This window comes from Thermobia domestica, chromosome 4 (genome assembly GCF_964235325.1).
Source record: "Thermobia domestica chromosome 4, izTheDome1.hap1.1, whole genome shotgun sequence".
Classification (NCBI taxonomy): Eukaryota; Metazoa; Arthropoda; class Insecta; order Zygentoma; family Lepismatidae; genus Thermobia; species Thermobia domestica.
In genome coordinates, this window is record NC_137457.1 from 324,377,804 (window position 1) to 324,403,149 (window position 25,346).

At 34.6% G+C, this 25,346-nt stretch overlaps 1 protein-coding gene across 1 annotated transcript; it reads right to left on the reverse strand.

Annotated features, from left to right (window-relative positions):
• Positions 1-1,016: 1,016 nt before the first annotated feature.
• Positions 1,017-24,871, reverse strand: LOC145684412 (uncharacterized). Its single transcript, XM_081756734.1, has 3 exons — positions 23,919-24,871; positions 11,206-12,265; positions 1,017-5,317 (listed from the first exon to the last, which is right to left on the reverse strand). The coding sequence occupies exons 1-3, from the start codon at positions 24,284-24,286 to the stop codon at positions 5,237-5,239; spliced, it is 1,509 nt and encodes a 502-aa protein (XP_081612860.1). The 5' UTR covers positions 24,287-24,871; the 3' UTR covers positions 1,017-5,236.
• Positions 24,872-25,346: the final 475 nt, after the last annotated feature.

Here is a 25,346-nt window from a genome sequence, read left to right on the forward strand (position 1 = left end):
GCTCCGAGAAGAAAGCTTGAGGACTAATCTGACACATAGTAAATGCATGGAAAGTAGACTACAATTTGAAAATGAGATTGGCTATGATACTGATATAAAGTACATGTAGAATGTTTACAGATGGTTGGAGTCGGGGGGGGGAGAAGTAGCTATTAGGTGGGCGTTGGCCCCGTTGCCCCCATTTGGCGTCGTCATAGGAACTCGTTCGTGGCTAAGCGGTTAGCGTACGCGCCTTTCGCATGGGAGACAAGGGTTCGATTCCCGGCAAGAGCTCGTTGTTCGAATTCCACGTTAATAAGTAGCTCCCGTGTCATATAGCCTCGGTGCTGAAAGGGGCGCTAAACTCAAAATCAGTTTAACTCATCAACTCTTTCGTGATTTTTATCACGGTGCAACCCTAGTAGGTAATTCCATTGTGACTACTCCGTAGTCCTATATCTGCACATGATTTGCATAAAGACATCCAATCTGGGTACTTGATATAGTTCGTGGACGGTAAGTGCCTACTGATATTCTTGTCCTTACGAGATTTTGTCGTGCTTGATCCGGAGGGTCGGGCTACATGCATGGGGCGGTGTTTTTTAGCCTATCGTATCACTTGTTCACGAATACTAAAACCACCAGTGCTTATTTTAAACTAATTTGTTCGTAGTTCTTTATAAACAAATTGCAAATCTCATCCATGCTAAAGCGAGATGAGAAAAAATATACTAATGATTATTGTCTGGTTTGTTCTCTTAAATATTGTAACATAACATATACTCGGATTCTATATTATCTTTATGATATAGTGCACGGTGTGACTACTAAAGAAATAGCTGCTTTATCTAAGATGATAATGCACTTTTATTCTGGGAAAACAGTGAGCGATTATGGTAGTGGTGGTTGGGGGGGATTGAAAATTCGGAGGCAACACAATATGTCTGCCGCCAGGGCCAACTAGCAGCCAGTCCGACTCTGAAAGTAAAGAAAATTAAAGGGAATAAAAACTTAAACATTTTTTAAAAGGTTTCATTTTCAAAAAAGTTTTGATCTGTGTGTGTCATAACGAATTAATACATGTTTTTCAAAAGACATAAATATAATGCCACTTACAACAGTTTATATGTCAAACCGTTACAGGGAATTGCACGAAACAAAATATAAAATGTATGTTTAAAATGGTGTATTTATTTGAACATTTTTTATTTACTTTCCTTGTGTTTCATTATAACAAAATATTTTGGTAGGCTTAAATACAATTACATAATTTTTTACATTACATAAGTTCTCAGAATTACATAATTTCCTGTAGTGTTGTAAACTCTATCTGCCATATCTCCAGAAAGATTTGAAGTATAAGATATTTGTAAACGGCATTTAACGTTCGTAGCTATTTAAATCTATTTATGCAATTGGACAAGGTACTTTTCTAATGAGTCTCGAAATCAAATCTTTTGAAGAAAGCCAAATCTTCAATCTCCTGCAGCTTTGTAAATATACACTCGATATTAGTCATGTCATGATCATAGAATTATACATGAAAGTAGAGATGCAAGGGCTCGGAAAAAAACCGGCTTTTTTGGAAAAAAACTCGGTTTTTTCTGCTTTGCTTTTTTGCTTGGGAAATTTTGGGCTTTTTTGAAAATTTTGCTTTAAACTGATAAAGCAGACTTTGTTTCGCTTCTCTACAACAAAAAGAAAAGCCATTTAAATAGTGGTTGATGCACATAATAATATGAAACCTCAAAAATAAACCATGAATTTCAAAAAGATTTTTTTTTTAATTCTTAACATTTACATTATGAATTCCAAAGGATTAACCCATATATGTAATAATATTTTAACCTCATATACAATAAGTACTTTAAAAATGATACACAAATAACTAGCAAGGGGCCGCGGTGGCTCAGTGGTAGAGCGTTCACCTCTGGTGCTTGGGGTCTCGGGTTCAAACCCTGCTCCCGCCAAGTGAACTTTGTGGTGGACGAACACCGTCTGCGTGGGTTTTCTCGGGGTTCTCCCGTTTCCTCCCACTTTCTTCATTCCACCATTTCATTCATCTCTCATCATCACCGTCTCCTTTAGCCTAACCGGCATAACCGTGGGACGTAAAACTCAAAAATTTCATTTCATTTCACAAATAACTAGCAAAATTGTATGTAGTATTTTTACTTCAAAATATCACACACGTTCTTTTTGAAGCAAAATAAAGAAAAACATGAGAGAAATCTGCACATCTAGAGCTTCGTTTCGGGTGGTTCTGTACATTCTTGAATTATTTTAGGTAAATTTTAACTTTTATATACATTGTATGAATATTTCGAACAATTTTTTCACTGATTGATCACATACGTAATAATGTTACCACCTAATAATGTTACCACCTAATACGTAATAATGTTGCTTCGGATGTGCAAAATCGGTAATGCTCCAAATTCTGTAATGCACTGACTGTACCTTAAGCTTGTTCAGAATCGGGAAAGTATCGAATTTTCTGTTCATGGATCATATACGTAATAGATGGTTCATCTGAGCGTATGGTTTCCTAGGCTGTAGAATATATAACCACCACCACGGTTTACCCAATGCTGAAGGTTTCTGAATTTTTAACAAGAAAATTCAACATATAGTTACGAAACTTTTTTTTTATATAAAAGAAAAACTATGGAATACATTTAAAAAGAGTGGAAGAATCAATCAATCTTCCAATTCACAAGAAAGACGACAAATTTGATTGTAATAATTATCGAACATTCTATTAATAAGATTGACCCCATACGCAGATAAAATTATTGGAGATTATCAGTGTGAATTTAGTCGAAATCGACCAGATATTTACCATTCGACAAATACTCGAAAAGAAATGGGCATATATTACCCAGTATATCAACTGTTTATTGATTTTAGAAAGGCTTACAACTTGGTAAGGAGGGAAACATTGTACAACATTCTTACAGAATTTTTAATACCGAAAAAGCTAGATTTATTAAGTGTTTAAATGAATTTCAGAGTAAAGTTCGAGTAGAAAAATGCGAGCTTCCATGTCGAGATTGGCCTGAAACAAGGATATGCGTTATCGCCTTTATTATTCAGCTTTGTTGCGGAGTACGCTATAAGAAAAAACAAAGATAGGAACTAGGGCCTAGAGTTGAATGGTATTCACCAGGTTATTGTGTATGCTGATGATGTAAATCTGATAGAACGATCGAAAGAAATGCAGAGGCCTTATTAAACGCTTGCAGGGACATGAGTAAATGCAGAGAAATCTAAATACAAGGAAGTTCACAAGGATATTACGGCAAATAATGAATGCGTTAAAATATCAATTAATACTTTCGACACTGGATACTTTCAAATATCTTGGATCAGTATTACTAGACCAAAATTATACCCACGAAGAAATTAAATGTCGACTAAAATCAGGAAATTCTTGTTATTATTCAGTTAAAAATATGTTGTCGTCGCGAGTTCTGTCAAGGAATTTAAACCTTAAAATATATAAAATGATAATAATGCCTGTTATGCTTTATGGTTGTGAAACAAGGTCGCATACGCTGAGGGAAGAACGCAGACTGAAATTATTTGAGAATAAAATTCTGAGACGAATATTTGGACCCAAGAGGACCGGGGATGGCGGAAACTTCATAAGGAGTAACTACATAATTTACACGGTTTTACCAAACGTCGTTAGAGTCATCAAGTCTAGGAGGCTCAGGTGAGCAGGTCATGTAGCCAGAATGGAAGAAAGTAGGAACGCTTTCAAATTTTTAACTGGAAATCCAATCGGGAAACGTCCATTAGGAAAACCTAGGACCAGATGGGAGGACAATAATAAAGCAGAAGGATGGATAAGCAGAAATAGGAATACAGAGTAGAAACTGGATTGAATTGGATAAGGACAGAACCAATGGAGAGCTTTTGTGTCCACAGAGAAAGAGAGAGAGAGAGAATACATTTAAGTTAAGCACAACTACACAACAAACATGAGTGAGTGGTTAGCATTCGCGCTTCTATCGTGAAGTCCGGGATTCAACCCCGCATTCGACCATTTTGACAAAAGTTTTTCTTAATTCTATCTGTGAATGTAGAGATAGTGCGTGTACTGTGTGTCCTGGCCGACTTACTTTCTAATCGTTTTTAAATCTTTGTTATTATTAATTACCAGCAGTGATGGGTTTGCGAAGAGGGTTAGGGTGGGGATGTCTTTCGGATTGAAGACTCTACCCCGAAATTAGGGAATTTCTAAAACAAACTAAATATTAGTTTTGCCTTTACTCATAAACTTCAATCTGTCTTCAAATAAAAAAATAGGAATTTTTAGAAAAACTAAGCATTAATAAGAAAAGCCCCTCCCAAAATGCTTTTCTAAATCCGCCACTGATTATCAGTATAAAATGGTCTTCAAAGTTGTATCTGGTGGATTATAGCTCAATATACAAACGAAATGAAATATTTGTTATGCCTGTACTCATAAACTTAAGCTCCTCTTAAATAAAAGTTAGGAATTTTTAGAAAAAAAACAAACATTATTCAGAAAAACCCCTCCCAAATATTTTTCTAAATCCGATACTGAATAGTTCTATCAAATGGTATTCAAGCTTGTGTCAGGAAGATTATTGTTAAATCATTGTACAGCTACAGTATAACGGAAATGTGGAAGTACGCTCTGACAGACATATAGAAAAACGTACGCTCTGATGGATATATTGAAAAACATAAGTTTAATTATGTACTAGAAGCTAGAGTACTAAGCTCTAAGAAGTGAAACGCGGATGACTAAAAAGAAATGATCTAGAGAAGAAAAAATGTCGATAATTCAGAAGTTAAAATAAGGTTAAATAGCTTCTAAAATTGCCCTCAAATACTACGTACTTTATGTTTACTTTAATTCATAAACCATGTGCTCCATCCATCATTATGGTGAATTCCAGAGCGAAATATGGCATTCGGGTCATGAAATCTTATTTAACTTTAGAGTATACTATAAGAAAGCTATTTAAACAGAAAAATCATGAAAATGAAAAAAGCCAAAATTTCCAAAATTCTCGTTTTTTTCCCAAAAAAGCCGGCTTTTTATGTGCAAAAAACCATCGATTAAAAAAAGCCGGCTTTTTTGCATCTCTACATGAAAGTATTTTGTACATGCCGCATGTTTTTCAGCAGCGTTGTGTAACACCCCTTCCCACCTATCTCTTCGAACGAATCCAAAGTAATCAGAACGGAAGGAAAAATAAACCAATTGGTCCGATTGTTTCTAACTAATTCGGAGAAACATCTTGCAGACAGGACTACAGGGAAAGCACCAGTCCACATTTGCACAGAATGATCCAGCATCCTAAGGAAACGAATAAATATTAATAATAAATAGAACACCCAGAATCAATTTTCTAATATCAAATGTATTTGGACATTTAGTCAATAATGCAATGGTGAATATATAGTTATACTTTATTGACCATATATTCACCGACAACAACAATTAAATTCTTAAATATTAAATAAATCCTAACCTGCGTTAATCAAAGATGCCCGCAAAAATCCTGGTTTTAAAATCTCATATCGATAAAAAAAATCAGTTCAATTTCAAAATATCAAACAATAATTATAAAAATTTATTAATCTCTAATACGAGAAAATCATTAAAGTGTAAATCCGCTTTTTAACTAATTTCAATAAAGTCAGGCAATTGGTTTATTGTTTCACAGTCAGTATCTCTATGGACGCAACGTTCATGCAAAACTCAACTCCTGTAGTGAAAAACACAGGTAAGTTACTGAAAACAAATCCTAACCGAAAATGTTTAGGAACTTTCATGTCAACCTAAACTTTAATACTAGGAGCACCGGAATTTTTTATTTCCTAGAAGCACTAAGCGGTTTTTTGACCGCTTATGGAAAATTTCATTTAATAATAATAAATCCCTTTTATTTTTCACAATATTTTTAATGACTGTGTTAAATGATGATTAGGTTAGGTTAGGTTAATCGCCGTATTAAATAAAGGAAGAAAAATATATATTATAATTATGTATTATATTACGTATGATCTACAAACGTCGATTCAGGCTGAATCTATTTTCATTCAACGTTCAGTTCAGACAGTCATTAGAAGCACGAAAATTCAAATATACAAGAGAACATTGAGTTAAACGCTGTTACTCACATACAAACTTACATACATGGCTTCAACTAAGTTGCATTACATTTTCTGCAGATAATTTGTTTGATTAATTTTCCTCTGCACTTACCGCACACTCGTTTCTTACATCTTTTACACACATCAGTAGTTTCATTTTGGTTAAACATGCGCACTTGTCGTTTTTTCTGAGGGTGGTTATCTTCTGACAAACTATTTGATTCGTTTTCACTACAAAACGATTTTCTCAGTTCCTCGGCTAAAATTCTCAAGAATGTTCGTCTGCTTATTTTACGGCCCGTTACTTCCGTTCCACTACCCAAGAGTTCAGACATGCTATATCAAGGACATTGTGCATCACATAAACAGGCCATCTTCGACATGCTGTTTTTACGCTGTACTTTCTAAGCATTTGATCAGCAACATCAACTCCACATTTTGTTTTGTTGTAATATATTACTGTTTCCGTTTTTTTTTTCTTTTTACCTTCGGATATTTGTACTGTTTTGTGCATGGAACTTAGAACAAGCACACTTTTATTCTTCTTGCACTTATATACTGTTAGCATGTTGTCCGTTTCATCTCTGTACACTTCTGTCTCATACAATGGTTTATGTTTTTGATCAACACACGCTTTTGGCACTTCCTTTCGTGTACTTCTCATTGCACCCACTAAACTACTTCCTCTGCTCTTCAAAGTTTCAGCCAAACGTCTCCCTGTGAAGAAGTTGTCATATGTTACGTTGATACATGAGTTTTTTAAGGATCCATTAATTTCACCACAACGTACTCACCTAACTGCATGTCACATGGTCGTTCATTGTCCTGTCCAAGATACGGAAATCCATTGAGCACATACTTTGAAGTGGCATCTACTAGTAACCAAAATTTTAGTCCAAATTTGTCTGGCTTGTTTGGCATATATTCAATAAATTTGCAACGAAGTTTTGTAGGAAAAAGTTGTTCATCAACACACACAGATTCATGAGGGTTGAAGTTTCTTCTACAGTTGCCGATAAATGGGTACCATATGTGAGAAGGAAGAGCAAATTTATCTTCTTTCAGTCTTTCGGATCTACAGCTTTTTTCATCAAATCGTAGGAACTTCATAATTTCACAAAATCTGTTCCTGCTCATCGTTTGTTTGTAAAATGGAGGTCCATATCTTGCTCCGTGAGTCTCGTATGGGGATATTACTTGCACCAGTTGCACCACGATAAATTAATATTGCAAAGAATGCCTCGAGTTCTTCAAGAGTCAATGTCCATTTAGTGTCACCCTGCTGCCTATTCGCTTCTGTTATAGTGCACTTACGTATGCGTCGCAGAATTTCATCCACGAAAAGACGAAAGGCACTCAGGCATTCGTTCTTTACATGTCGAACAGCGTACGAGAAGGGACCTGGCTTTTCGCGCAAAATATTGTGCTTGCTTATACGGCCAGAAGAATCCTGAATATTATTCAACGTTGTCCATTTAGTGCCATCTGCAGAAACGAAATTGTTGTTAGGTACGAGAGAGATAGCATTGCCAGACGTATCAAGCCCCAAACTTTCACTGGCTTCATCCGCACTTTGAAATGACATTTCTTCATCTCAGTGGTCACTCTTATCATCTGATAATTGTTGCTTATCTTCATCTTCACATCCAGATTGTTCTTCGTCCAGGTCCTGCCGTGTTTGGAGAATTTCTGAGGGCTTTACACTGTTACCACAATCACCGTACGAACACTTCAAGCTGCCTTATTATGGCGAAATTCACTTACCACCATATTCCGATCACATGCTGGACACTTCTAGAAAAGATATTCTAGAGAAAAACTTGCGAAATTTTCTACAAACAAGTCTCATCAATCTTTCTGTGAGTTGTTAGGGATACAAAACCACAAACCAGAGAGAAAGTTATTAAAATCAGCCTTTCTAAAACAAACATGAGACAAATATATAGCAAAACGAAAAAGAAACTACAAACTCCTTTCTCAATTTATACTGATGCCACCTAGTGTTCTTGAACAAAATTAATTCATTTTCCCATTAATTAATATGGTGCAGTCAAAAAAACCGCTTGGTTCTTCCAGGTATAGAAGGTCAAAACTCCCTCCCCCCGCATAGTCTGATACTCAAACTTCTCGAAAACATGTCAAATTACAAATAAAGTCATAAAGTGTGAGCTAAAAATTCAAAACCATTCCAAAAATAAGAAGAAATATATAACTCGAAGCGGTCTGAAAAACCGCTTGGTGCTTCTAGTGTTAAACTACAAATATTTTAAATCTGGAATATTTTAAAATAGTGATAATATTGACAAATTTCATTTCACTAGATCAATAATAGTGTCAAATTGCCAGTTTAACTTAAATTTTAAAACCTGAAATATTTCTGTAAAGAGGAAAGGAAAATGGAGGAAAATACATTGCAATAAGAGCAAACCTTTGCGAGCTAACCTCGCGAAACCTTCTAACAGTACAAAATAGCATGAAAATAATACATCCAAAAGGGAAGAGAAAGATAGAATATTGGATCATTGCTATTCGGGTTGTAAAGAAATCCAGATAGTTTTTTTGGGAGGATGGCGCAAGGTCGAAGTACAAAGGAAACAAGTCAAATAACTGAAGAATGAAATCCACCAACAATACAATAAGGCGATTGAAACGATTACTTTTAGAACTACACACATAAAAAAATAATGACAACGTACATGATACACCTACAGTTTGAGATTAACAGGTACACTTATCAAAGTTAATGAGTCTATTTTTCGTATCCTTCTCCTGATCAATTTAAGATTAGTCTCTGAATAATAATCTTTCTAGTCTAGGGCCTTTCTGAATCGATCCCAAACGAAATAATAAGACTGTCTAACGGTTTCGTCAGAAGTGAGTTCCTTTTACCAAGAATGAAATATCACAAATTTTCACTCAAAAAACAGTGTAATTATCATGAGATAATAACACAAGCACCAAAGCATTCACCAAAGCTCGGACTCACAAAAATTAGCAGCTAGTCACAAAACTTGAAAATAAACACACTGTTCACCGGGAAGCCCGCCAGTTTCAATCAACTTGAAATACGTTAAAAATATCTTATATACTGGTCAAAGACAGTAACCTGACTTACAAAAGCCCTAAGATGCCTGGTCACTGGGTTCCTTCTTACCTACAAACAGTAGAGGAAACTACATATTGTAATATATATTTCTGTTTTCCGGAGTATCTTTTATAATAAAAGGTGATGGGAAAGACAAAATATCCTGTGTACGATAATTGCTCTACCCTACATAAATAGAGAGAATTTTATAGTACATATGTCATAGCTCTCCATAATCTGACATATAAGAACAATACCGTAACTAGCAGAAAATGATAGACTCTTCCGGATATATGTGGAGAAATGTGATATTACAAATTGTAATTTTATCTCCAAAAGTTTTCTGCACAATCCTGATAAGTGTAAAGTTCGTCTGCCCGCCTAACACGTTCAAGAGATTTTTCATTATTTCAAATTCTCGTCATTTCTCATTAGAAACATATTTCCCAAATGTGAGTTGGCATGTGTTGCCAAATACATGAGAATGACAAAAAGACCATCATACATGTGTAGGTACCATTGTTTGTCTTCAAGGTAGACAATCACTGTATTCGTTATACGCTTCTGAAAAGATTAAATTGTTTCCTTTATGACGTAAAAACAAACTTAATTTCTCAATGAGACGGAGTTTCTAGCGTGTAGGTGGTAGCCTTTGTTGAAAGAATATGAACTTCGACAAAAACCCGTAGAAAATTGTCTTCAGTGTAGGTAAATATCATTTTTTTAAACTCTACTCTCAAATAAATTAATTTTATCGATCATATGAACAGATTTTCCGAAAATGTTACTATCTGCCTTAGTAAATTCATCTTTAATTGAATTCTTTCTAATATCCTTGATTGGTATAAGTGCATTAAATTGTATGTAATAACACACAGTCTCCCCCTACACTCTTCATATATACCAGTACTTTCTCTATGTTAGCAATTGCCTACCCAGTTTAGACATAAATTGCTCCTCACTTTCATCACATGCTAGACGCTTTTAAATGTGATCTGTTCCAATATAGATATTCAGATTTGGTTTTAGATGTAATGGTGTTCACTCTGTTGACCCGTACGGGTTTTTTTCAGTCCATTCATAAATGGACCTGCCATGTAATTATAAAAAAAAATCTTTAAAAGTACTTTGTATGTATGATGATTATCTATCACCTTTTAGACTCTCGAACATGAGTATCGCAGTAATCGTTTAACATATTAGTGACATATTAGATGCTCAACATTATGATAACATCATCTTGGAAATTAGCACACATAAATGAATCTTCACGGAGCTTGTAGTTCAAGAATTTTCAAATTTGTGCATTATTACTTATTGTGCGAAATGTTATTTTGAACTAAATCACTACCCACAATCCTGAGATACATGAGGTATTTCAGTTTTGTGTTACTATGCTGACTATAAAATAAAATTTTCAGCAAAAGTTCTTTTGACCCTAATGACAGGTAAGCGGTATTCACGCATGCACAACATATTTTGCTAAACGCGATCATATACAAACTCTCTACCAATATATTCCCCGGTACGTGAGAGAAGTTCTAGCCTGTGAGTATGATCGATTGAATTTCACATTTGAAATTTCACTATATAGTACATCACACTGACATGTGCAATTTATCACCTGTATGCATTATCTAGTTCCACCAAATTTTAGAGTAGTCCTTTTCTAGCTCTTCTCACAATTGTAAATATATCTATTGGAATATGGCATCATTTAATCTAAATATCAATTTCGTAGTAAATCGTCCCATAAGCTGCTGATGGTTACAAGTTTCCGTTATGTGTATTCTAATCCAACGACTTTGGCTAAAATTTTTTATTACATATCTATAATTTATGAACTTTCTTATTTGATCGAATTAATATATGTATTGCAAATCTCAGTTTGTGACTCAACAAACCGAACCCTCAATTGCGCCTTAAATGGATAAGAGCTTTTACTAGTGTATTAACATATGATGGTCTAAATCTCTTTTTCGGGTAAACCCTTTCGCACATACCTGACATATGTGAGGATATTCTCCTGTATGTGAGCAGATATGGACTCTCAAATTTGACTTTCGAGCATATCGCTTACCACAGTCTTGACACATATAAGCTTTTTCACCTGTGTGCATTATCATGTGAGATGCCAAGGTTTCTTTTCGTCTAAATGAACAACCACACACTTGGCATTTAAGTGGCTTTTCGCCTGTGTGTGTTGACATATGACGCTTTAAATCCCATTTTCTAGAAAATTCCATACAACAGTGCTGACAACTGTGAAATTTCTCTCCCGTGTGTGTGAACATGTGTTGTCGTAGGCTGTGTTTCCGTGTAAATAATTTATCGCATTTTTCACACTTATGACGTTTATCACGTAGGTGCACTAACATTTGATGTCCACAACATTCGCTTTGACTAAGTCCCTTATCAGATTCCATACTCGTAGGAGGTTTGTTGCCTGTGTGTGTTAACACGTGTTGTACAATATGATCTTTTTGATTAAAGAGCGTCCCACAATCCTGATACCTATGAGCTTTCTCATCTGTATGTGGTAACATCAGACATTTTAAATTGCTTTCTCGTGACAATATCATACCACACTCTAAACATGCATGACATTTCTCTCCTCCGTGTGTTAGCATGTGTCGTTTTAAAGATGATTTGTGAGCAAATTCCTTCCCACATTCCTGACAATTATAATGTCTGTCATTTCTATGCGTTATCATATGACCTAAATGTGACTTTTGACTAATTTCCTTTCCACACTCTTCCAAATTATGACGTAACATATCTAGATGTGTTAACACCTGACCTCGCAAATGGGAATTTCGAATAGATCCTTTCGCATACTCTTGACTCCCAAGATGTTCCTCTTCCATATCCATGGCCGTATATCTGACTAGAATTGAATTTGGGACAAATGTTTTCCTATATTCGTTAAAATTATTAGTCCTCTCTATCAAAAATTGTAATGTGTGACTTCCTGTAGCTTGTATTTCAGTATCTACGTATTTGTGGGATATCTTAGACTGGTCAAAGCTTACTTCCTTCTGTGTATTAAGTGCATTTCCTTGACTGAAAATACATTTATACATTAAATAAAATCAAATTAAGAAACAAATCGAAATAGCAATAAAAATGCTTAAACACACAAAAAAAAAGGCAAAAGTTTTCAAGTTAAACAAATTTTTACATAAATTCTTGACTGTCTATCTGGACCACAAAATGTAACTAGAAGATATAATTGTTTACAGATTTTCAATATTTGAGCAACTGAATATGCAATGTAATGGAAAATGAAGATATTGGATATACCAGCTGAACAGACATCTCATATCACTATGAAAAAATTACAAGAAAGAATATTGTTGATTGTAATGCTGTATTTCATTTTTTGCTTATGATGAATTACAGTGACTTCTATAAATAGCAGTGAGATTTGCTATTTGTAACGTGAATTTTCTTTGGTTTCTAAGGAAAAAAAGTAAATGTTTTTTAGAAATTGTATTCCATCTTTTGTGACAGTAAATGCTCGCATTGGTTATATGGTTCGCGTTTTTAATGCTAGGGTGAGCTGAGTCTGAGCCTCGACTAAAATGTCACTGTTAGATCTGACATCTGCTGGCTGAATTGTGGACCTGGTCGATTGGGCGTTTACAATTTAGTTAGTAGTACCAGTAAGAACCGAGGCAGTCGTGCCTTTCTTTGCTCCATTTAGATTATGTTTAAATTGAGTTAAATTCAAAAGGTAAAAATGGAGTAACGTAAAATTAGGAACATTCGCTATCGTAGGAGGCTTTTGTTTCGGCTAAAGTATACTAGATTCTAATCTATTCCTCTTCTTCTGTGATTAGTGGAAATACGTGAATTTGTGCTTAAATCTTGGAATGGACATAAATATTTTTGGCGAGTTCAATTAGAAATTTACTATTACGACGTGATAGATGTTATTTAAAGAATAGAAAATTAATCAAACAATTCGTTATTTTATTGTAATGTATTTTCTGTCTTAATGTTTATTTGTTTTATTTCTCCTATAAATATGGGTGTGGTTGAGAGAAGGTCACTAGAAAACAGGTTGACTCTCAGCCATGCTGCACGATCAAAGGTTGTTCCGGAATGACGTCACTTATAGACCCGTGAAGCGCGCAAAAAAATTGCAGTTTGCTTTTTTCCCCACTTAAGTATAAGGAAGAGGGTCTTCGCGTAGGAAATTTTATACTGAATTAACGTTACATAGTAAAATCCTTTTTTTTTTGTTTGCATGCAGAATCAAACTTAAGTGTCTGTAATTTACTACATAGAATAATGATCAAGAACAGAATTTATAATAATAATTGTGTTTTACGATAATATTCTATTGTTAGAAACCTCACGTCACTGTACAAGTTTCCTGAGCTTTTTGTACCGTTTGATCCTGAGAGCTTCCTTCTCTTTTTACAGAAATCTTATCACTTTTCTGTTTTGCCAAACTATTCAAAAAATTAATTCTGGCATACGTTCTCATTGGCACAAATGTAGTCACTATTTCAGAATTCACATTATCATTAATTACTCCAACAAATTATCCTCTTTAGACATTTCATGGTATCTTTTCCCCTACGTACTGTTCTTCTATGGTAAAATAAAAACTGTTCTCGCATACCTTTAACACACGAAAGCACTCTTCAGGGGGCTGTGTGAGATGGCCAGGAGACAAGCTTTGAATCAGGGCTATAGCCAGCAGGCTTATCTAGGAGGGACCGTAATTTTTTGGGGGGAAGACAGCTACAATTTACAAAGCCAAAAAGAAAAAAAAAGTTACAGTTAGTGATTTTGAGGCCTGAAAAAAAAAAACGGAAATCTTTCGTTTCCGTCCGGAAAACTAAAAATACTTGTTTAATCATTGGTTTTTGCTTTTTCTCCATAAATATTCTTCAAACCAAGTAGTTTTTATTATGCTTAAGTAAGAACTACAGCTCCGGACCAAATATTATGCCTTTGTGCATAACTATTACAATTTAAGCTCCTTTACACAGAACCTATCTACATAAGAGTGATTTTCATTGAAATTTCGCCTAATTTCTTTTAAGATTTCCATACAAAAATGTTTATTTATTATTCTTGACTAAAACATCATACAAATTCTCGTATTAGCATAGGTTGACAATTATTTTAGAATAGGCCTATATAAAATATTTTGATGCTTCATAGTGGACATGATCCGCACAGGAGCACTAGATCAATCGATTGTAGCAAATGTGGCAGCAAGCTCTGCATTTGATCATTCCTTACACGGAAGAGATAACATTATTTTTCGGTCGGTAAATAATTTACCGATTATTAATTATATATACACTTTGTTATTTTTAAATGACTGAAGCGAGGAAATCTGACGATGGTGTTTTAAAGGCTGCTCATTTCGGTTTGGCCCCGATGCCCCCCCCCCCCCTTCCGTGGCTACACCACTGCTTTGATTCGATGATGCTGAAGAGTGATGAACGGGAACATTTTTATTGTACTGATTACTTAAATGAATGTTTATTATTTGCATTTTGTTTTTTATTATTATTATTATTATTTCAAGCCAACCTGCTATATACGCCAATCCATGTTCTTCCATTGCTGATTGTGTCTCAATGTAGCACACTTGGTTTAAGAACATTTTTCTCTTCGGCCATTGTCTTTAGCATTTCATCAGTACATATAACACCTCATTTTAAAAGAAATTTGCTTAAAATTAATTTTTCATTTTCGATAGTATTTGCGTTCTTCTTAACTTTCAGTACGCCTGAATTATTGCCTAAAATAATCATTCTAATTCTATTTAGTTCATTTAAAGGTGTAGGATGCTTATAAAGTTCTCAAGTGTCTTCAAAGTGTTTGGTCAACGGGTGACGTATTACGTTCTTCACCTACTCCCTCCGAACGAAAAACCGAATTGTTTCGAGGCAACCTGTTCTCTAGTAACCTTGTGGTTGAGGACGTAGATAGTTCACCGTATGTGTCGCCTTGATTTTTTGGTTGCCAATAATGACAAATCTAAACAGCTCGTAGTCAACTACTCGCAAATCAATAAAAAGGTGGTGGCTTTAGGGTTTCCAACTCCTAATGTAGAAGCATCTATAGCTAATATAGGAAGTCACAAAACTTATTCAAAAATTGATTTAAAACTAGCTATTTTCAATTAAAATTAGCTAAACAATCACAAAAGTATACTGTATTTGCAACTCCTTCTAGGCTCTTAGCTTTCAAGACCATGCAGATGGGTTTTTGTCAATCTGGATTTGCGTTAACTAGAGTACTTAATAAGATATTTAAAGATTTAATTGGTGAACATTTAGAACTATTTGTTGTTGATATTTGCGTTCACACGAACGATATTGAAACACATAAAGAAATTCTTGAGAAGATTTTTGCCCGATTAAAGGAACGGGGAATAACTACCTTACATAGAAAAACTCTTTTGTTCAAACGAAAAATACAGTCTGAGCCTGAGCCTCGACTAAAATGTCACTGTTAGACCTGACATCTGCTGGCTGAATTGTGGACCTGGTCGATTGGGCGTTTACAATTTAGTTAGTGGAACAAGTAAGAACCGAGGCAGTCGTGCCTTTTTTACTCCCTTTATATTATGTTTAAATGAAATTAAATTGAAAAGGTAAAAATAGAGTAACGTAAACTGAGGAATATTGGCTATCGTAGGAGGATTTAGTTTCGGCTAAAGTATACTAAATTTCAACCTATTCCCTTTCTCCTGTGATTAGTGGAAATTTGTGAATTTGTGCTTAAATCTTGGAATGGACATAAATATTTTTGGCGAATTCGATTACAAGTTTACTATTTCGACGTGGTGGATGATCTTTAAAAAATAGAAAATTAATCAAACAATTCGTTATTTTATTGTAATGTATTTTCTGTCTTAATGTTTATTTGTTTATTTCCGTACAGTTTTTTTTCGATATAACCATGATAATCAAAACGTGCAATTACTGCAATCTTAAAGTTCTTGTTCTTGTTATAAGACATAAAAATTCTTGCTCTTATATAGTCAGTTATATTGAGCTTTATCGTTCCTTGTTGGTTATTTGGTTTTACATTAGAAATTTATATACAAAAACATATACATATTTATAGTTATTGCTCAATTGGCAGTTTTGGACAAAAAAGAGAAATAAGCCAGATAAGCATAGCTGTGCTGTACTTTTATAATCGTCTTAGATTACGTTATATACTATTTTAAAAGTGTTTAAATTACTTAATTGCTGTGGTTTTTAACTGTTAAATATATGAATTATTCGAGAATACATGAGATTTCTAGTACTACTTATAGTTGGTAATTAGCAGTTTTTATATCAAAAAGTGAATTCAATGTCGACGGTGTACTAAAAATCACTAACGCTATCGTATTGTATATAATGCAATTAAATAAAGTAAGAAACAATAGCTACATAATTTTAGAAATAATCATAAAATTGCATTATATATGAGTTTAGCCTCATCGCTCTTATTGCACAACTAGTGGTGAGCCATGAACCTATTTCAGTGAAATGAATAAACATATCGATCTAGCTGCCCAAATAAATGGGTTAATTTCTCAGAAGATGTGATAACTCTACCGAAGGTGAAATATGTAAGCCTGTTTGTTTTCCTCCATTTTCTGTGTTTAGAATTATGTAAGTACAGTGAAGGAATGAGTATTAAACCCCGTTCTCATTGGGTGAGGTGTTTGTTGTAAAGCAAGTAAACCATATTTGTTTCTTGTAACACATTGACATAATTTGTCTTTGCTTCTGTCAACTAGGTTAGGTTAGGTTAGCTAGATCTAATAACTAGCAAGAACGACATTATTTAGAGTTATTACAAAACATGAATTATATTACACTGCAGTATTTCAACGTTTCTGAGTTTTAATATGTATTGTTTGATCAGCACACCTGTGGTTCTATTTCTTATTGCACGGTTACGTAAATGTAATTTAAGATAATGTAAAATATATTCATTTAAAAAAATCAGTTTTAAAAGGTATATAATTCCTTATAGTGTTTTCAAGAAGATTGGTAGTTAATTAAAATGTACCAAGATCATCTGAACGAGCTGGAGTGATAGTTTCAAGCTTGCTAAAATTTCAGTTAAAATAGGAAGTAAAAGGGTACCGAATAGCACGTTTTCTCTCAATATTATCCAATAATCCTAGAAATTAACCAATAGGAAACGTTTCTACTCGTCTACTGATGTTTCTGATATTCCTTCCATTACTTTTCCTGAAGTCGCTGTCACTATGTTCTATATGAAGAGTATAAATTTTCACCGTACATTCTGAATAGTTCAATGTTTTGGAGGACGTGCATTGTTTCTTATCGATTTTGATTTTCTTCATGAATATAGTATAAATTTACAAAAAAAAAAAAAAAAAAAAAAACAAATGTCATAAATTATTCATTGGAAACCTTACAGCTAAAACAAGAAAAAACCGGGTTACAATTGTCCTAAGCGGTTTATTCTTAACTTTACACGACATTTTTAGCCAAAATCTATTACAACCAAAAGAAACGGTTCTAAGCCGCATTCAAATATTAGAATTCTATTTCAAGTAAAAAGTGGTGTTATTGCTAGAAACTGTTAAGCAGAACATGACATGTTTTAAAAATCATGGCATCTTAGCTCCTCGTGTTCATCTAAATAAAAATTGTTTTCTTTAAAGATAAAAATCAATTAGCTAAAAATGCTTTATAAACAATGACTATATCTGGTTTTAAATTCGGCTGTGAATTTGAAAATAAAGGCAAAGAAAGAAATATTTTCATTTTAAGTACATACATGTAGCTCTCTCGCAAAAGGATATAAAACGCTTCGACTCAACGGCAATAATCATACGTTGAACTACACAATATATTATAAAGGATGAGTATTTGCTATAAGTAGTTATTAATCAAACATTTAGCTTTAAAAAGACACAAAGATTTATCTTTTGTTTAGAAGATTCTTTTTTTTTTTTTTTTTGTTTCTCCATAATTTGTTCTACTTCAATATTAAGTAACCACCAATGACTAATTTCTTTCATGAAGCCAATATTCTTCACATCAGAGCCAACACCCTCATGCTGCAAGCGCCGGTGGACCACCGATGGGAAACCAGCAATATCTCGCCAAAAATTGGCGGCCTCATAAGGATGATCCGCCGTGGTCCCATTCTCGCTTTTAAAATTATACTGCCAGCGGACCACCAATGGCAAAGACGGTACAAAACGCCAAGGAATTACAAAACTACTTCTCTCCCCCTCCAAAAAAATGTTAAATCGCCTATACGCATGATTTGTTTTCATTAAGGTGAGTCAAAGAAGCATTTAAAAAAGTAAAAAAAAAAAAAAAAACGAATGTGCGCAAAGCACCACCAACCTTATAATTACTAGGTGTCTTTTCTTTCGACTTCGCAACGGAGGTGCTATCCCTCCCATCGCTTATGGAGGGATAATCCTTGGGGTGTTTTTAATTTCGCTAATAAGAGCGCTCCTTTACCCGTGTATATTCGACCATATCTGTTTAGAATTACATTTGGGCGCGAGAATCAAATACATTTGGGACCATGACATTTGGGCGCAAAACATTCTATCCAAATAGTTTACTTATCTACATATGTTGTAATGTATTTCATAACTAGAGTCCAAATCTTTAAGCACTAGGAATTTGGTAAAACTTCTACTAATAATTCTGCAGACGCTAAAAATAATATCATGAACATAGCAAAGTTTTTGCATATTAAGCACAACTTGCCTCTACCAGTTGGAAAGACATAGAAAGAAACCGTAGCAAAGCATTGACTGTCCGGTCTCCGTACTATGTGACTCAGTTTTAAAAGAATATTTCCTTTTAATAAAATAAGACATATGTAACAAAGACAGGTAATTTTGTACAAAAAGAGTACGTTTTTCGTTAATGTTTAGTTATATTAAAGATGTGACTATATTCATACTGCACTGTGTTCTTGTTTTTCTGAGTCAGACATTGTTAATTTTTTTCTTAAAATATGTACAATACGGGATATATTTTCATTTTCTATAATAAATTATTAAAATGCGTGGTACAAAACAAGAAATGTGTATTAACTACTGGCCTGTATCAAGAGGTCAGAAGAAACGAATAAGAGTTGTCTTTGGAATTAAAATAGTATTATTAATGATATGGGTGATTCAAGGAGTATTTATTGAATGCTCTTTTTGTATTTGATTTGCCCAAGAGGACCGGTAGTTATACTCTATTGTATTAATAAAAAATTATTTCAGATTTCATAAAAATAGGCACTTATAGGCACTAGGTATACACTGAGATACGAAGAACAAGCCAAATAAAATTTACTGTAGGCAGTATGAGACACTCCAAAACAAATTTCTGTCCTTCATAATATATCCAACGTAAAGGGGCAATACGATTTGCCGCCAGAAGAACAGCATTATTTCCAGTAAGGCTATGGAATATGTATGACAGTTCTCAATGACCAGTTAAGAACGAACGACCATGCCGAAAGGAGCTCATCGTGGACTGCTTTGCGCCCAAACGTCCTGCTGCATAAAATGCATTCCCCATGTAAATTTGTAACAAAGTGACGTGAGTCCATTTACTTTGCTTCATAGATCTCCCATATTCACAATATAATAATCGGCGACAGTCACCACCCAAATTTATACAATTACACGCACTCATTTCAAGATCCTTGATTCATGATGTAGAGACAGGGATTCCTATTGATTCCCGAAGCCCATTTTGGGAATAAATCTTCAGGAAAAAGTAGCATATAATAATAACCGTATGCATATGATTGGCGAGATTTCGTGTTGGTCCTTTTGCGATTCTCCGCAACGAGTCGAAAGAGTGCAGAACAAAATGAAGTCCTCGCTGCTATGCGGTGGTAACTTCAACTCGGCGACTTTAGATATGTGTTTCGACTCGACGAAACCCTGCCGCCAGTGGCACACTAGCGGCAATCCTTTGACGGGTCCTATACCGACGATCGACATTTACCGGCAAGTGTGCCACTACGTGTTGGCGACGTTTACGGCATGAGGAAGTTTTATTTCACGTTAAATATTTCAATTATCAAATATATATTGTTAGTGAGTGTTATTATTGCTTACCAAATTTTTATAATTCTCAATTATCTTTCTCAGAATTATCAATGTTCAGAATTAACTATAATTCGATTAAGCGATACACAGTATATATATATATATATATATATATATATATATATATATATATATATATATATATTTGTTTCAGCCAGATGTTTGTATGTCTTTTATGTGCATGCTTCTTGTTGATTTCCTTTCTTTTTCGTTTTTGATATCTTACTTATATCTAGTATGACCTAATATATAAGAGATGTCCTCCAACAATAAACACTGACTTTACGTTCGGGAAATACTGTTGATGGGACATAGGAATACTTATCTGTGATTAGAATTTAATAAATTTAGTGAATAATACGAATTTTTCTGTAATTACTTTGATATTATCCAAAAGTAGATGGGATACGATATATGATTAGTTATTTATGAATCTTTCTTACACTTTTGCATGAAATAAAACATGACACCTCCTGAATACGACTGGGCAAGTGATATGTACGAAAATTCATTTCGTACGTTTTCGTTTTGTCATGGATCTCTAAAACGAAGAAATAACATATTGCCCTCGAATCAAAACGGAAATTTTCTTCGAATCCTATATCAACGAATAACGTCTGTCATGAAGCTAAAGCTTCTACATCAAAGAAAAAAAGAGGGGCCGCGGTGGCTCAGTGGTAGGGCTTTCACCTCTGATGCTTGGGGTCCCGGATTCGATCCCAGCCCCCGCTAAGTGAACTTTGTGGTGGACAAACACCGTATGCGTGGGTTTTCTCGGGGTTCTCCCGTTTCCACTTTCTTCATTCTACCATTTCATTCATTACTCATATTCACCGTCCCCTTTAGCGTAACCGGCATATTCGTGGGACTTAAAACTCAAAGATTTCATTTCATTTTTTTCAAAGAAAATTACAATTGTGTAAACAGCCACATCATCACTATTGCAAAGCAAAATAAACGGCAGGTCATTGTCAAGTGGAATGATTCCTACAGCATTTGCATCTGTAAAGCGTTTTAGAGAACGCAATCAGGGATGATCTGTCGGTGAGAAGAATTAGTGGAATACATTTTATTCCATCTGTGATTGGTCATTCATCAATATTATTTCTTTGCATCATCAGTTGAGGCTCATGTGTTCCTATACTTACACCTGAAGTTATTCTGTGCGATTTGTTGATTGATATTTACGTTGCATAAGTGCAATCGTTCGAAAAACTCACTCCCTGAAACTGTATTACATGCTCTGTACGGAAGTGGTTAGCAGGAAATGACCTATTCTTGTACCAATCACTTTCTTTCGTGAAAACGCGTTGGTTGATATGTATGTTGCATGTATATAATCGCTTGAAATACCCCATCAGCGAAAACTGTATTGTTTCCATGAGATGTATGTATAAATTCATTTAGTCAGGTTTCCGTGACATTTCCGAATTATATATCATTATTTTACTTTTTACGTAAATGTCATACATTACTGTTTCGGGTGAAGTATTTTAGTTGTAAATTTTCCAATCCTACACAATCGTTTTACAAATCTAATTCAATTATTACATATGAAATTTGGTACAAATTAACAATTCTTCGTAAATTTATGCATATAACTTTTGTACTTTAAACGGTTTCGTGAGACATTCTAGACTACTCTTATCTTATGACATGCCCAAAAATAGCGTGCAGATTGATAATGTGGGTGGAAATTGAAAAGCTCCAGAAATGACTACGTCACAACCTATTGTATGAAATCACTACGCAACGAAATTTACTGGCAGAGTCTTACAAACTGTCTCTATAGAGAATTTATGCATGGAGACCACTATGACAAAACGCCTTTGCGGATTCATATATATGTCTAAATGTATGTCTTAGATATGACTGTGTATAAAAGTAACTTTTGCTAGGTAGCCAATAAAAGTAAGAATGGTGTGTAACTGCGTCAAGGAAGGAATGCAGCAGGTAGCATGCGCGTTAGAAACTGCAAGTGTGCATATAGTAAAGATCGGTGCAAAAACAGTCGATATCGAATAAAATCACCGAGCAATTGTGGGAGTTTACTTATAAATATAGGGTAATGTATCGCCGGACTAATTTTAGGAAATTTATCGGGTCAATTGCAGAATTTATGCAAGTTTGTGAGAAAAAATGAATGAATGTCATGTAAATGGACAAAAGTTAACAAACTGGTTGCTTTTAAATTTATAAACGCCACTGTATGTAGAGGTGGATTCACTATTTCGCGGAAAGGTACACTTTTTATGATAGTGGTATGAAAGGCAGTTTGGAAATGGTGCCTTTATGTCAAGGGTCTGACGTATCATGTGTGAGTTATATATATTCCGAGCTATTCAGGAATTACGAGCGACAGGTAAGAAACTGTTATATACAATCATCTTCTTGAAATTGCAGAAATTTACTAGCCTCAGTTTTGAAAGTGACTTCTAGCTCAACAACAATGGATTTTTGCAAAGTGTACAGAAGCTGTATTTTACGTTTACAAGTGAAGTGGTGCCAGAATGAAACCATGACAAGTGCTACTGAAATGTATGATTGCCAAAACCCACATTACACATACAACCATCGTCGCTGATGCGCCTGCTCCTTCGGACGCAAATAGCGCGCGAGTACCAGCTACACTCTGCCGCAAGTCGGTTTTATAACATTCGTGCTTGTTAGTTGCCACTTAGCACAGGTTGAGCGTTAACTGCTGTATCGCCGGACCAATTTTAGGAAATTTGCTGGATCAATTCGAGGATTAATTTCAGTTCCTGAGGAAGAATGAGTGAAAGTCAGGTTAGGGTATAAGTAAAGAAAATGGTTGTATTTGTTGGTTATTTTTGGTGCTGTAAGCAGCACTGTATGTGGAGGTAAATGGACTACTTCGCGGAGAGGTACACATGTTTTAGTATGCGGATCCATAGACTGTAAAATGTACAGAAGAAGTTGGTCAAGTTTTTAATTTGATCATTTCATGTCTAGAAGAGAACCAACCAACCCCTACGGGGCTTCTAAGGCGTTCCTCTTTCTGCTACTACTTATACTATGGATCCGTATACTAAAACTGCACGCCTTATAAGGTACTGTAACGTAACTTAACATAATCAAACGAAATATAACTGAATGTAGTATATTTTTGTATTTTTTTAAATCTTTTATTTGGCCCGAGGAAACAGCAGTAATGCGCTGGTTGGTTTTATTTTGCACTGTTCGCCTTTATGTCCCAAACCTAATATAATGTATCTAAACTAATCGAACCAAGTATAACCGAATGCAGAACATTTTGGTACTTTTGGTCGATATTCAAATTGGTCCGGCGATACTGCACTGTGGCCTAAATATAAAATAAAGTTTTATTTACATCGTGCAGAAACGCTCCGACGACGGAAGTTTGTATGTTACATAACCATCTTTAATATATACTTGATCACTGTAACCGTAGAGTAGCCTTTGTAAGTGTTTAATACTTGTATTTTTGTAATAGTGATTTCCTATATAGTGCAAACTCTCTTCAACATCGTTACTTAATATCCTACATAATCCTCTTTCCAATAGAGGAATTGATTTTAAGTTATATAACCATTATCTTATGATGGGCTGTTCTTAATCAGTACCTAAATTTTAACGTTAACCTACCTTTCTGGCCTATCTGAATTGAAACTTTTTATTGTTAATTTTTCGTAATCACTAGAGTACGACATGTATGTCTCTTCAGTCACTACATTTCTTGGAGATTCCGAATTACTTCCACAGGGAACGTCTACTTCATTTATAGGTTCTGACTTCGAGATATCAATGTTTAATTTCATATCGGAAGAATAAGTCATAGCTTCATCCTCCTCAACTGCTTGTTCTTCTTCCGCTGTAGGTAATACAAATTCTGTGTTGTCCATTATCGTTGTGTCTGTCCACCCTTTCCCTTCGAGTGGATCTTCATTAGAAAAGTCAAGATCGATTTCTTCTTTGCACACACCTACCAACTCGACTGATGTTTCATCAGCCATTATAAGGTCACTTTGGGTCAATTTTACAACTTCACTGTAGTTGGTATCCTTAAAAGAACACAAGAAATTTTACTTGATTAACTTTAACAAAGTGTGTCCTCATTTCCGTAACCTTAAGCTAACCCGACCTCACTATCCCTATCTTACTTTGCTCTACCCTACCATAATGTAAAATACTCTTTTATACAGCTCGTAACAATTCATGCACAGTTGGAGCTCATATTATAAAATTTATCCCTCCATTTCAAACAGCTATTCCAACTGTGGTTGAGAGTTTGATTTATTGCATTCCACCATAGCGGAATGATTTACAAGAATGTTGAGAAAACAATTATATACTGTTTATTATTAATAATAATAATAATAATAAAAACGAAAAAATTCCGATATGTACGAACACGTAAACAATTCGCTCGAAGGAAATTCTAGTTCACTAGTAAGTTCAAAGTATTTCTTCTCCAAGTCACAAAAGTAAGAGCCATGGCAATAATAGGCAACAGCTCTAAAATTATGTTTGTATGCCTCACAAGAAGGATTTTTTAATGTTAAGTTGTTCATGTATTCAATGTTGGTATGTATGGTGGTCAGCAGTGTTGCCACAAGTTGGACACAAAAAAGTCGGTATATGAGAGAGAAAATGACTGCAACTATGGATGAAAAGTTGCTAAAAAAAAGTCCGTTGTCTATATACTCAGTGTAGGAAATGGAAAAAAAGCAGAGGCGGTATATTTTATTACAATTTTGACTCGTCATACCGGCTTCCTAACTGTTGAATTACAGTGAGGGTATGTTGCCTAAATGATTGCATTTCTATTTACATAATGACTGAAAACCGGGGAGTGACATGGAAAGACTTTGATCCTCTGCCAACAACTTTCTTAATATATATATATATATATATATATATATATATATATATATATATATATATATATATATTGTGACCCGCGTGGGTCCGTATCTCTTTCGGTACGCCTTTTATTGTGATAGTACTGGGTTCGATCCTCATGTGTGCGTTGCCAGAGTAAAGACTTTAATTGCAGTACATAGATCTTACAGA

Excerpts from the sequence above, each read along its gene's own strand:
- LOC145684412 (XM_081756734.1), bottom strand. The coding sequence starts at position 24,286 with ATGGCTGATGAAACATCAGTCGAGTTGGTAGGTGTGTGCAAAGAAGAA. Across the intron at positions 12,266-23,918 it reads AATTCAGATAGGCCAGAAAG|TCAAGGAAATGCACTTAATA; the intron begins GTAGGTTAACGT and ends ATGTATTTTCAG. Across the intron at positions 5,318-11,205 it reads AATATCCTCACATATGTCAG|GATGCTGGATCATTCTGTGC; the intron begins GTATGTGCGAAA and ends TCGTTTCCTTAG.